At 38.1% G+C, this 14,316-nt stretch overlaps 2 protein-coding genes across 2 annotated transcripts; both read right to left on the reverse strand.

The window, feature by feature from the left end:
* Nucleotides 1-39: 39 nt before the first annotated feature.
* LOC145897284 (protein MEMO1-like) lies at nucleotides 40-2,507 on the reverse strand. Its single transcript, XM_082985493.1, has 8 exons — nucleotides 2,397-2,507; nucleotides 2,070-2,223; nucleotides 1,898-2,010; nucleotides 1,730-1,841; nucleotides 892-1,034; nucleotides 747-823; nucleotides 571-675; nucleotides 40-514 (listed from the first exon to the last, which is right to left on the reverse strand). Exons 1-8 carry the CDS (start codon nucleotides 2,443-2,445, stop codon nucleotides 380-382), a joined length of 888 nt encoding a protein of 295 aa, XP_082841619.1. The 5' UTR covers nucleotides 2,446-2,507; the 3' UTR covers nucleotides 40-379.
* Nucleotides 2,508-5,378: 2,871 nt separating this feature from the next.
* On the reverse strand, nucleotides 5,379-11,100 carry LOC145897263 (5-phosphohydroxy-L-lysine phospho-lyase-like). Its single transcript, XM_082985464.1, has 12 exons — nucleotides 10,486-11,100; nucleotides 10,308-10,426; nucleotides 9,997-10,156; nucleotides 9,687-9,852; nucleotides 8,916-9,029; nucleotides 8,633-8,715; nucleotides 8,316-8,409; nucleotides 8,018-8,143; nucleotides 6,961-7,115; nucleotides 6,126-6,215; nucleotides 5,870-5,978; nucleotides 5,379-5,759 (listed from the first exon to the last, which is right to left on the reverse strand). Exons 1-12 carry the CDS (start codon nucleotides 10,593-10,595, stop codon nucleotides 5,613-5,615), a joined length of 1,473 nt encoding a protein of 490 aa, XP_082841590.1. The 5' UTR covers nucleotides 10,596-11,100; the 3' UTR covers nucleotides 5,379-5,612.
* Between the last annotated feature and the right edge of the window lie 3,216 nt (nucleotides 11,101-14,316).

A 14,316-nucleotide genomic window follows, 5' to 3' on the forward strand; every position in this document is an offset into this window, starting at 1 on the left:
ATACAACTCTGGTGTGATGCAAAGAATATCCTGTTCCGTTTTGTGAAACATTTTATTCTGTTTCAACGACGATGCTTAGAAGTCTTACACAAAAAATGATATGACTGGTTAAAAAAAACAGCTGTCGGAAATTTCCTACAACAAACAAACAACATCAAGAAATACATGTCACATTTACAGAGAAAAGGATTACACTTTTAAGGGCACATGTTAACTTCCATAGGCTTTAGAAATGAAACCTCAAAATTTCAGCTACACAAAACCGTATGAAACAAAAGCATGTGGGTTTGAAATGAATATTTAGACATAGTAAAGTGTTCTGCACAAGTTTTTGTACTCTGTACCATAATTTGCTAAATAGGTAATGGACATCAGGCCATCATAAGACAACAAGTGAACCAGCTGCATAACTCACAGAACTGTCATCAGTACTCTGACATTTGCTTGACTGTTTGTAGTCAAGAAACTTAAATTGTAGTTGAATACCATTACTACTCAGCAAGTGTTTCACAGCCTGTAATAACAAAGTTCTTTTAACACTGTTTAATTTATATACTGTATGTCACTTACATTGAGCATGACTCCAATTGGGTGCCTACCGCAAATAGTGTTTTTGTATTTCTGTAAATATTCATGAAATCCATCAGGGTCAAGCTGCTCAATAAGTCTCATGCCCTGTTTATAATAAATCAATCCTGTTTGATTGCAAAGTGTTGTTAGTATTCAGACGCAAAATTTTTCCCTACCTCACTGTCCAAAGCTTCAATAGATTTATGTATTTCACCATGTTTTGAGTCATAATGAGTATATCTAAATCGCCGACCTGTGCAAATGTCAATAATTGGTTCATACAACAATTACCAATCAACAGGGTTAATGCTACATACATACCCCAATGGCAAAAGTCAGATGATATCACAAACACATTTTTTGGATCACGGAGGTATTCACTCAACAACTTTCCGTATTCTTGCTCCTTGGCTTGATTTAGGCTTCCAACAAGTATGGGAACAATGGTGAAGCTTCCATGTTTGCTATGCAATGTTAAATATATAACAAACAAGTTTTATTTGTATCATCACCAAAGTAGAAAATTTAGATAGTATTTCTTGAAGCGTTTTCATTGCAGAAAACAATTTGCAAAACAAACATTTAGGGTGGACAGAAATTTTTTTGGTGTTTTTTTAAACATACTTTAATTAAGGTTAAATTGTGTGGTTTCATGTAACAATATGCTTTTGTTTGTCATGTAACAAGACTGTTGTTCACGGTTGTAGAGCATGTTTTTGGGCCTTTTGTAAAATGCAAGAATATTTTTTTTAATTGTGAATTAGCAATTTCATAGCATGCATATTCAGAAGTTGATGGGGAATCTGACAACATGAAATGGTAGAGCAAAAGTATTTTAAAACAACAGTGGAATGTTGTACCATTTGGTTAAAAAAATGTATTTTTGTAAGTGAAGGTCAAATATTCCGGTCCTTATTTTTTGGCTCAAACAACATTTAATGCAGGCCTTATCCACTTATTGCTAACAAAGTTTGTTTGCCATTCTGACATGACAAAATAGGTCATCATGTAGACAATTGTGGAATCTAGCATCATTAAAGGTAAATGGCATTCCTTTTCAGTCATCTATATTATTGCTCTAGCCCTGCCTATAAACATACAACTTGTGCCATACTAAAAATTTAGGGACTGTTTCAAAATCAGTGAAAAGGATTACCACCTTTCCATAACTTTGGCTATGTATGGTAGTTGCATTTCAATGCTGTGTTCTTCCTCATCTGTCTGCATGTTCATTGTCTCAAACTTGCCAGTATCATGAAGGTCCTTGTAAACTTTTTCAAATACAGCAACTGTCACAAAAATAATTAAAAAAACAAAAGGAACTTACTTGCTTGGTCAATTGTAAGATCATACAGTGGTGTTTTGTATGTAGCAGCAGAAGACAGTGCACATTCTTGAAGATACACATGATGGGAAGGTCCAAGAATAAATATTCTTTGCCTGGTGAAATGTTGAACATTTGATTCAAACACCACTCTAATTATGACACAAAATCTTACACTTGAGATGGTATAATTTGTTTGTAGGCATGAGCTGCACATGATCCACAATAAGAATATCCAGCATGTGGTGATATTATTACTTTTGCTGGACAGTGGTGGGATGAATTGGCATCTGAAAGCCATTGTCCAAGCTGTTTGCTTAGTTGACTACCTATAAACAAATGCCAATAAGTTTTTTTCAAAATATAGGAGCAATCTACAGTGAAACAAAAACTTAGCATATGGATGGTTCATTTCTAACATTCACTTCACCAAACATGTTATTTTCCCCTCTAAGAGGGCCCTAACCAATGTAATTTTGTTGCCTCAAGAAAAATTACTTACCAGAGTTAGAGTACCATGTTCCAGCATGGGTGGCTCTTCTTTTGGTCATAATTACCAACACAAGCAGCGCTATTGAAGAAATTCAACTCAAGCAGATATAATATTAAACCTGACATATTTAACAAAACATAAGATTAGAAAAATGAAGACAAAAAGCACCAAAAACAGAAATTTTCGTTTAGACGAAGAAAACGTCTGGAGTTAACGGCAACTTGCGCGTTAGCCTCTAATCAGATTATTCGCGGTGTGGTGCAAATGACAGGGCAATGCAAGTACCTAAAGTAAGGGCACGGGGGTACCTATACCTACGTCTGTGACCTCACAAAGAGATTGGCAGCAGTAAAAAAAAGTGACAAAAAATGACCGTTATCATTTCAGAAATAACAAAAGAAAATGTGAAATTTTGTCATGCACCACTGCACATAATAATTGCACATTGCGAATGCAGCCTGGCGCCTGTCGAATAGAGAGACAACATCTTTTTTGAATACATATCTGCACCAATACAATCGGTTCTTTTCTATGGTGCCACAATGCACTTGCACTGAACTACATACTATACAGTTACAGCACGATGATTAGTTTAAAGGAGCAGCGACATGTTTAATAAAACGTTTCAAAGGTAGCCCAAGTAACGCACCTTTTTCATAGGTCTAACACCGCATGTCATATTCCACCAAGTTCTTGACTGCATTAAACCTGGAAGTTGTCGTTCCGCAATATGCAATCGTGTGTAGTGGTGCGTGACAAATAGGTTTTTTTTTCTCGCCAAAATGACAACGGTAGAAATTGTTTGCAAAAAATGCATGTGCGCCTGGGCTCCGGGGTCGAGAAACAGACTTTGTTGCGCATGAGCGATTGTATCAAGAGAGCAACAAACCTAGAAAAAGCAATAAATGGAATTCTTATTGATGGTAGTTGCACACTTTTGCCCAAATAGGCTATTACTTTTATTCCTGTGTTCTGTTCATTATGTATTAGACTGTTGAAACCTTTGCAATGTTTATCAACATGTTCTATTTTAGGTGTTTACCATATCACATGCCGCACGTGCCATACTAGTAGGCCACTTTATATGTGATGTGGTGGCTACACAAACTATAAGCTACCTAATTGCAAACGCAACACGGATGTGATTGGAACTTCACGGACACTCTACAACGGTGGCAGCAGCGGAAAGACAGCCTTAATAGAACATTTTTACTGCCAGGATTAGGAATAGCCACCAACCTTCGAAACGCATATACAACGACAGTTTGTTTTTAGTGGTGCGTCTGAAAACTATGGGCGACCAGAAGGGTCATAATTCGTCTGAATCAACCCTTTGCTTATTTAACCAACATGTTACTTTTTTGACTAACATGTTGCTTATTAAGCAACGTGTTACCTGGCGCCATAAGGGTCCAAATTCACACGTTGCTTATTCAAGCAACATGTTGGTTAAATAAGCAGCATGTTCCTTAACAAGCAACATGTTGATTAAATAAGCATGGCGACCGTGGTCGGCCAAAATGGTCAACCGCGGTCGGCCAAAAAGGTTGTGTAAATATAGGCTAACGAACATGTAGATTATTTAACGACCGTCTTCATTCTGACTCTTCTGGCGCGCTTTGTTACGCAACCTTTAACCCTGCATTCTCAACCTGAACATGCAATAAAGTCGACGTCATGGCATTTAAATTGCTCATGAACTACAATGACCTGTAAAGTTACAGTTGTTCATGTTGCTACAGTACAAGTAGCAATTGTATATACTGAATTACCATGATCTTTGAACAAGTGCTCCATTATTGTTTCCCGATCGCGCCTCATCCATTAGCCGTCGAACTTTTCTCCGAAAATTCACTTTAAAAGTAGGCTAATACACACCTTTAACTAAAATACAACGAGATACACAGGGAAATTAACCAGACCTTGTTAAGTAGGTTTTATAATGTGATGAGGACATGCATTAAAATGATTACAGTTCAACATCAAAAAAAGTTTCCCGCGAAACGGGAAAGGAAAAGCGTGGTCTTTTAAATCCGCTAAATAATGTCATTTTCCCACTAGGGTTAAGGTTGTGTAACAAAGCGCGCCAGAAGAGTCAGAACGAAGACGTTCGTTAAATAATCAACATGTCCGTTATTTAAGCAACATGTTGTTTAGGCAGACATTTGAGCCTTTTGGCCTACCACGGTCACCTTTCAGCAACGTAACTTTTAACATGTTACTTATTTAAGGAAGTAAAATGTTGGTTAAATACGCAGCGTGTTGATTCAGACGAATTATGACCCTTCTGCTGTTCTGGCCGCCCACAGAAAACCGGATAATCCTAATGGTTAGCTACGCTCGCGATTTTTCGGAGAGAGACTTCTGTCAAGGTTAGGGTTTAGATTAGGGTAAGAATTGGTCTAGACTGTAGGCTAGAGTTAGACTAACCCTGGGTAACCTGTGAATTAACGTAAATGGCCAACATGTCCCATTAACTTTCATGGTCTATGTAAACGCACACCTGCCAGCTTTTGCCTCTAAACGAAAACAAACGACTACGTAATAGTATATAAGTTTCCCTGAAGACATCTATCAGTGCGCCATGTCTGATAAAAATACAAGCATATTTAGATTAGAAAACTAAGCATGCAATTCAATCAGAAAAAAGCACTCGTGTTTGCCAAGACACAGCGGCTAGTCTAGATATTCTAATAGAAAAGTTTTTAGAAAAAGTCTATTTAGGGTACAAATAAAATAAGTACCACATAACGGTTTTATCGGGTTTCCATTATTTGCAACGCCTAAAATGTGGAAGAGCTTGTCATTAATGACTGTCAAAAACGGTGAATTTAAAACTAGCCTCCTATGAACCGTTTTGTTTCACTCTGAACCAATAGTGGTTTATTAACTGCCCTTGACAAGGAAAATACATAGTATTGGTTTAGATGTGATTACATTTTCAATACGCATGTTCCTCCAATAATAACAAAGTAACATAGTTTATGGGCCTTTTACATTTATTTGCAGGTTGTACACGACAAAAGTGTGCACTATAGTGACATAGTTAATATCATGTACATTCACAAAACCAATTACAACTCCTTGGGAGGAACAGAATAAAAATTAATTAAAATTCACCAACACTGTAACAAGATTGCACCACAAATACTTTGCACGTTTGATCGTCAATATTTACACAGGAACTAAAAGGTGACTCGTAAAACGTGTCTCTTACAAACAAAGTCATATTTGTTCAGCCACAGAATTGGCCACAATATTTCCATTAGAAATATCGGATGATGTGTTGTTCTCAAGGATTGTCAGAATTTTACCGGAAACTTTTGTTGTTGCGGAAGCACTCGATATGGTTTCCAAAACATCACCAAATATCTAATATCATACATATTATCAAAGTGCAGCTGAAAACATGCACACAACACACACGAAGAAACGTTCTGTGCTTAGTTTTTAGTTTAAAACTATTCGTTCGGTTGTCATACCTGCATAAGATGGTCTGCATCAGAACGACTGAAACACATTGGAGGCTTCAACTTGATTACGTTTTTGTCCATTCCATCGACGCTAACTATAATATAGCGTTCCCTCAATCTGCAACATACAATATGGGCGTTAAATAAAAATTTTTTTTTATATTTTTCTGATTGTTGGAAAACTTGAACACGTTGCACAAAAATAGTTCATAAAAAGTTCTTATTTGTTAGGTATTTGTTGCACGGGAAAAAAACAAAATATTACCTTGTGTAAATTTCTGTTGTTTCTTCTGGAGCTGGTTCTTTTGTCTGACGATCTTTGACTAGTTCAATTCCCAAAAACAAACCAACTCCACTGAAAAGTAAAAAGCAAGGTTCCAGACAAGCTTCACATGTTGTGTTATATTTGCAAGTAAAGTTACGCAAACAGAGGACTGTATGATAAATTATTTGTTTGTCATTTCTTTGGGGCAAACATGCAACTAACCATGAATTTCATGTTCCATATGTTTGTACAAACACTAAAAACTTTTGCGACTCATTTTGACTTTTATTAAAGTGAAACGATTATTGTAAGAATTTCTCGTTTTGATGCTCCCAAGTTGATTGATTTGTCGAATTACTAATCATGGCGTCACACTAGCTGTTGTGGTTCCTTGTTCATGCCTTGGCGATGACATGACAAAAGTGGTGTTTTAAGTGTGGGTTTATATTAATTGCCGTTTAATTTGAATATCGACTAACTCTATTTTGAACAGCTGTGATTGAAGCACACCGCCCTTTGCGAACAAATGCTTTCGTTTAAGGATGGTTTCCTTTGAAGTGACTGTGACCCAGAAAACTAGTAAAACATGGAAAACCAATTACAACTCTGAGGCGCGATCGGCAGGTCTGGCCAGCCTCTATCAAGTGGCCTGTTACAACTTGCGAAATATTACCGTCTAATTATAAGCTTTAATTGCAAAAAAACACATGCCTTCGTGACAGAAACCATTTTTCATGGATGTGTACGGCATACATTAAGTCACAATTACAGGAATCCGGATGTGAAATTTTTTTAAACACGTGCAAGTTGTACTAAAAAAACAAAGGCATGTTACCGAACATCTCCCATTATTGGAAACTTGCCCATCATCCGTTTGAAACCGTTCATTAAGTAGCCACCGACATCAGCAGCATGTTCCAACAGATTTTCTTCCTCGATCACGTCCAGCACAGCGTGGCCGATTGCGCAAGAAACTGGATTTCCTCCAAACTGCAAATCCACATATGGTAGTGAAACATGAATCTTTAATCACTGGAGATTTTTTTTCTGTTTCTATTAATCAGACACCCGGGTAAGCGAGGAGTTTGACGATCGTTGGTAATTGTGACTTCGTGTTCGGCACATATTTCATCGTGCGTGCACACGCGCACATGCAATTTTAAATTGTGAACGTGCAGTAGGCACTCCCCTGCTTTCAAGATATATAATAGCTATTTGCCCACTGGAATTTTCATAGATCGACTCCAAAAGTCAAATAATTGTATTGTGGATAACAGCTACTAAAATAAGCAAGCTGATAGTGTTCGCTGGTATGGGTAAACAGTGATGCGATAAGCTGTTTGTAATCGCGTGTGAACTACACCTTACAACGAAGCGAGCTGTTTTACAATGAACACGGTGAGCAGAATTCTGTCCAACTCAAACGACCTTTCAATCCAGAACACTCGATTTAAAACTGCGTATGGGTGACCAAGAAGTTCCATTGTTTTGCGCCAATTAGCGAATAAACGGCAAGAAATCAACAACGGGCGAACGCAGTAGCTGTTTTGTTAACTTCATAGTAATGTGGCATGTAGATGTCAGAATGAAACATAAGACAAAGATGTCAAATTAACCGCAGGAAAATTATTGCAAAAATAAAAAGTCAATTGGAATCGTGTCCTACGGATCAATGCAGCAAGCTTTAGACGTCGTTACTCACAAAAAGTTATTTTAGTGTCACACAACGGTATAATGATTAGCTAGAACCAACAAACGCCACGCCCCTAACATGACAACTGTTTCAACATTGTATCAAGCCCGCACATTTATCATGATCATTTAAATCTTATATCACTATTAGTCAAGTAGGCATGATACATTAAAAGTAAAGGTCGTTTACAGAAGCTCACCGTATTGAAGTAACACTCAGCAATCTTCCGATAGCTTTCGGCGATAGCTTTGGTTGTCACAACACCAGAGATTGGATGTCCGTTACCCATCGGCTTTCCCAAAGTGACAATATCCGGGACGACCCCCTGTTAGACACAGTAGGATCCTCAAAATCATTTTTCTCCATTACTATTTGATGTGTTTCAATAATGCCATAATCATCACCTCAGTAACACTTTGAAGAAAATGTAAATACATATACATAATTTTTTCCAAAACTGTCCAAAAGTTTCATACATAAAGACTATGGTAATTGACCTGGGTTTGAAAGGCCCAGTAATGAGTGCCCACTCTACCAAATCCCACTTGAACTTCGTCCGCAATGCAAACTCCGCCTGATTCTTTGACGTAGCTGTAAAAAAACAAAAAATGGCAAAAAAACGAATATGTTTGTAAAAGATTAACCTTTACACATTACCGACCAAACCGCAAATTTTGTCACTTAATTATACAAGGTACGGGCCGAGTGTTTACGGGTTTGAATTATTAGTGGTTTATTACGTGTTGTTTTATCAATTAGAAAGTAAATGTATACAAAAGAAACAGAAGGCGAAATCGTTGAAAAGTTGCAAAACCTGAATGCTTGAGCCATGTACCCTGGCGGTGGCACAACCTGGCCACCACAACTCTGCAGAGATTCCATGATGAAAGCGGATAACTGGGTAGAACAAGAAATACTAACACCTCGACATTGCCTATGGTTAATTAGGGATAGGAGGACCCTTGCGTGGCTTACAGTCAAGTGTTTAGTTTTTGATATAAATTGAAATGCGTACTAACATTTGTTTTACGAAGATTTACCAATCAGTGCTCATAAAATTATGCCTACGAAACGAGAGTACAACACCAATTGTATACCTTTTTGTTTCTGTGAGAAATGTTGTCAATGGCCTTTTTAACTTCTTTTGCGTAATCCATAGCGGGATTTATTGATTGTGCGTGAACACCCCTGTACACATCGGGAGTGGGAACCTGTGACAAATATTTGCACATGACAACGTAAAACAAGTTGAACGACGACACTAGCGGGTTGGCAAGTATGTTTGCGACAAGTTTCACAAAGCTAAACGCTGAAGCAAAGTCAACGGCAGCCCTCAGCCCACAGCTGTTGTAACAAAGAACGAACGCATCCAGGAAGTCATCGTAAACCTCGCTTCACGAAGGCCATATAAGATTGATGGTTTGCAATATTACAATTTAAAGCTGTTTCACCGTCTCGCAGTCTGAATAAAATTATATTCAAATGCAAGTGACGGCATGATTACTCACACATCGCAATCAATTTGTTGGTGGAAAGTGGCCAATAGCGACAAATAATAACTTTGTTGACGCGTGGCTGTTCAACAACCGCAGACTTCATTGTTTATGCTAAAATTCAATGACAGGGAAACACTGGGCTATGATTCATAGAGGGTTAACAAAATAATGAAATTGTTGCATGTGAAAATTGAGTGGGGGCAATCACAGGCTACTCTGAGTGTTTTTACATTCAATAAGGTACAAATGTACAACATATCATTCTAAAATACATTTGAAAACATGGCAATAGACACTTATACTTTAACTAATTAAAAATATAGACTTTCATGCCTACAAATGTCAAATTTAGGGCACTAGCAATTTACTTACCACTTGAACATAATCAGGTTTATCCTTTAAACCATTCTTCCATTTAAATGGACTTATGTCCCAACAGGACTGAAGGTGTCCATGATAAGCACCATCCACTGTTATGACATCAGTGCCACCTGTGTGTGCTTTTGCCAACTGAAGTGCAAGATCATTTGCCTCGGACCTGTCATAGAAAACAACTTTAAAGTTTCTTGAAAAAATGGTAATAAATAGTTTTAGTTTAGAGCCAAAATTTAAAATATTTTTCTTCAAGTTACTGCATTAATAAAATACCTGATTACCTTCATTTTTAGCAAAAAATATTTACCCAGAATTGGTTAAAAAGCAAACTTCCAATGGATTTGGAAACAGCTGAGTGAGGCGAAAGACATAAGTTGAAAGATTGTCATGAAGGTATCGAGAATTGGTATAAAGCTGACCTATTTGCTGGCATGCTGCATCAGTTACTCTGGGATGACAATGCCCCACTACAACAAAACACAATTATTAAAGTTTTTTTTTTCAAACCCATTAGCAACAAACAAATAATGCTATAAAATTATAACACTAAGTTTTACTGTTGTCAACTACAAAAAAATATCCATTGGGCCTTATGGAAGTAGGATCTACTATACCAACCATGGGCAACATTGTTGATACAGTCAAGAAACTGGTTTTCATTTTCATCAAACAGATATTGCTTCACACCTCGAACAATTTTCATAGGATTTTCACGAAAATATATTCCAGTTACAGACCTGTCGAATAAAAACATTGGTAAAACGACACACTTGCAAAAAACACTTGCTGAACATACGCGAGATGAGCATCGCGGAGTCTCAGAGTTTCCTCCTTGGGCAAGGAATCACTAACAAACCCTTCTGGACTTGAGCTCCTCTTGCAATCTAGTTTCGAATCCGTTTCCATTGTATCCAAATACTGTGCGGTAGCGATTGTGTGGGCGCAAGTCTTAACAAACTTGGTCAGCGACGATCCTGCTCCTCTGTCAACTTGAGACCAAAGCGCCACACTTTATTTGTCGAGAGGCTTTTTGAACCGTTTCTGGATAAGCGCACACTGGGAGGATGCGCGAAATTCGCGCAATACAATTGCAGACATAATGCAACCACGAGTCGCACGCGCTTCTCATTTTTTCGCGTATCCGGAAACTTTCTGTTATGTATTTGTTACTGCCAAATGAGAATTTTATGATTAAACATTTTTTGGGTCTGATTATGGAAATATTTAATATACCATCAATTAGCCTACTACTGCAATCTTATTGAGAGCGCCACGGTTATTACCTACCTTGTTATACTGAAGCAAACTTTCGGTAGACGTAATTGTTAAAAATAAAAATAAAAAACACAATACATTTGCGCTCAAAATCGCTTTTCATGTGCCTTGCAATGGACGTAATGTTTGGTTTCATTTTGCGAAAACATTGTTGATTGTAGACTATTGTCATTCATGCAGAATCCAAAATTTATTTGTTGAAACATATGTTCCGCATCATTGAATAGCATTTCACAGCAATGTTTACACTACACATTTAAGTTTCTTTTGGGTTTATTTCATAGCACTAGCACGTTACATTATTTTGCAAAATGATTCATTTAACAACTATTTCGCATTCATACCACCACAGAAGTCAGAATGACCTGAAACACAGGTCTTTTTGCGCTTTTTTCTTTGCCGGTGACGTCACTTTCAATCAAGTGCCAAACCACTTTCCGCTCCATAGAATTATTTTTTTATTTCAGTATCTGTCAAGGATTGAGTGCCGAATGGCGTGATAAAAATCGGTGGACATCCCACGTATTCCATCTGAATGACCTGAAACACTGGTCTTTTCGCACGTTATAACTCGATCAGTTTTCCTCGCATACTCGTCACTGACCAACAGACTTTGTTTAGGAATGCTGCAAATATGAATTGGCTTTTGTTTAGTAGTTACCTGTCTGTTTTGTTTGTGGACTGGCTAGTCGATTGATGGTTTTTCCCCTTTCGCGAAACCATCAATAAAATTCTTTTTTGAAAGGTGTTAGACTGAAAACGAAGAAAGTGATACATATATATATATATTTGTAAAGGAATATAAAAATTTAATTTCCTTTTTTTTGTTAATTTCTCATCAAGAAGAATCTCCGACCAGTTTTGCCGTAACTCGGGCAATTAGTTGCCTATTGGAGTAAAGTAGCATCGCCTCTGTTTCGGAGAAAGGAAAAACTTGTATTCCTTGACCACCAGTTGACCCAACAGTTTCAATGCCCACAATATTTATCTTTGAACCCTTATTAAATCCATATATCGGTGCTGTCCTTGACTTTAACAAAGAGATGTAAATTTCACAGGGGGCGATTATTTTATTCGAGGCACTAAGAGTCTCCACTAATACCGGTCAATAACTACAAATAAACAATAAGACACCAAGTATGAGTACGCAAATAAACGAGTGTCGGAAAATAAACAGTAACATAACAAGAACAAGTACATAAGAAAGGAATATCGGACATTAAAAAGAGATATATAATACCACAACAAGTACGAGTACGCAAAAAAAATGTTAACGAGCACTGGCACAGAGTGGCCAAATGGATATTACAATAAGGTCCACAGGTGGGCGCTGAGGCGAGGTTTTGCCTATATTGCCGGGAGATGTAACTTAGGTTGATATTCATGTAGTTACAATTTACAATATATACAATACACAACATGCAATAACGTGGTCAGAGCTTTTTCGGATGTGTCACCCGGGAGAGGTTTTTACGGTTTATTGGTTGGGTATGGTGTAAACAACTTCAGCGAAGACTTCCTGGGAAAAGGGTTGCCCCTGTTCCATTGGATAGCTAGCTTAAAGTATACAAAAGTTTTGAAGGATGAAACCAAATGCCGGAAAATGTCGTTGATGGGTCGTATGTATTGTTTAATTCTGTTCCGTGTTTTCCAAACAGTGTGTGTAAGTGAGGTGTTGAGGAATGCTGCTAGTGTTTTCGTGTAAGGTGTTGTGTTGTGAAGTTGTGGAAAGGCGATGTGTAAAGATGTGTCGAATAGAGAAGAATTTGAGTTTTGCCGGATGTGGAAAAGAAGTTCCTTGGGGGTAGAAATAGGAAGGCCGTGGATGTCTTGAAGCTCGAGTACAGGACTGTGGAGGCGTGAGGGTACCAGTTGGGAGTAAGAAGTTTATTAGTTATATTTTTAAAGTGGGCGTCGGAGGAAAGATAACTTAGAATAAAAGAATAGGATTTAGAAAGGTAAAGAGAATTTAGTTTTTTTTTTGATAGATTGGAAAGAACGGAAGTTTTCAGAAGAGGGGTTGTCGTTGAGAATTTGGATGGCGGTGTCGAGTTGTTGCTGTAGGGTTTAGGTTTGGTCTCGGGATTGTTGAGCCAGGCGTTTCGAGTGAGATTTTATCAAAGATTTAAATTTAAATTTAAGAGTCAACCAAAGTCCATTGGGGTTAGAGTGGAAAGGAGCAAGAGTTTGCCATAGAGGGTAGAAGCGGTGAAAGTTGAGAATGTAGTGATTTGTGCCGGAGGGTGCGTATATATTACCTAAGTGAAAGGTGTGGGTCAGGGTTGAAATGTCGGCCACAATGGTGCGACCGTCAGAGTCAGAAACGGAATTAAGAATTCGAAGATTGTAGGAGTTTAGAAGAACTGCGACAACCCCGCAGACTGGGCCTTTTAGAGGTACGTTTAAAGAGGAAAGGTACTGGAACAGGGCTTGGACGAGACCGTTACCATCAAGGGGGCAAATCTTTAAATATGACGCAATTATGTGAAATTAAAACGAGAGAACAAAAAATAAATAAGCACGGGACAAAATGGTGCATGTATGGTTGAATAAAAAATATTAAAAATCATCTGTTATTACTGCTTCACAACTGCACACTATTTTCTCTCGGATCCCGACGCAAGGTTATAACATGTTCCGCAAGTACATGCTGTCAAGAGTCGCATACATTCAATGTTAAGACGGCGTGAAGGGTTGAGGTAAGCCTCTTCTGGGGCCCAGTTACCACATCTGCACTCAAGGTGTAAGTTGCCACAAAGGCATTTAATACTCCGCCTGTTGTGTACGATGTAATGCAGCAGGGTGTCTTTTTCGGCTTTGGGGTGGTTGGACTTGTCTTCCGTTTGCGGGGGCGAACTTCCGTGATTCCTTCGTTGAGGTTTGGCTTGGGGATGGAAGTTGCTGATGGGTGTGGTTGCACGCTGTTGGTTTGGGTTGGGGCTGTGTTAGCCAACACTGGCTTCGGCATATTGTGAAGCACCGCCTTTGGTGTCTTCAGTTGGCCTTGCACGAGTACCGTTGTAGCGCTAGAGATTTAAAAAATAATTCTATGGAGCGGAAAGTGGTTTGGCACTTGATTGAATGTAACGTTACCGGCAAAGCAAACAGCGGAAAAAGACTCGCGTTTTAGGTCGTTATGATGGAATACGTGCGATCTCTACCGATCTTTATTACTTTCACGCTATTCGGCACCCAATCCTTGACAGATACTGAAATAAAAAAATAATTCTATGAAGCGGAAAGTAGTTTGACACTTGATTGAAAGTGACGTCACCGGCAAAGAAAAAAGCGCAAAAAGACCCGTGTTTTAGGTCGTTCTGATAAAGAACTCGGGAATTCTATAGAGATATCA

The sequence above is a fragment of the Ascidia mentula genome, chromosome 4, assembly GCF_947561715.1.
Source record: "Ascidia mentula chromosome 4, kaAscMent1.1, whole genome shotgun sequence".
Classification (NCBI taxonomy): domain Eukaryota; kingdom Metazoa; phylum Chordata; class Ascidiacea; order Phlebobranchia; family Ascidiidae; genus Ascidia; species Ascidia mentula.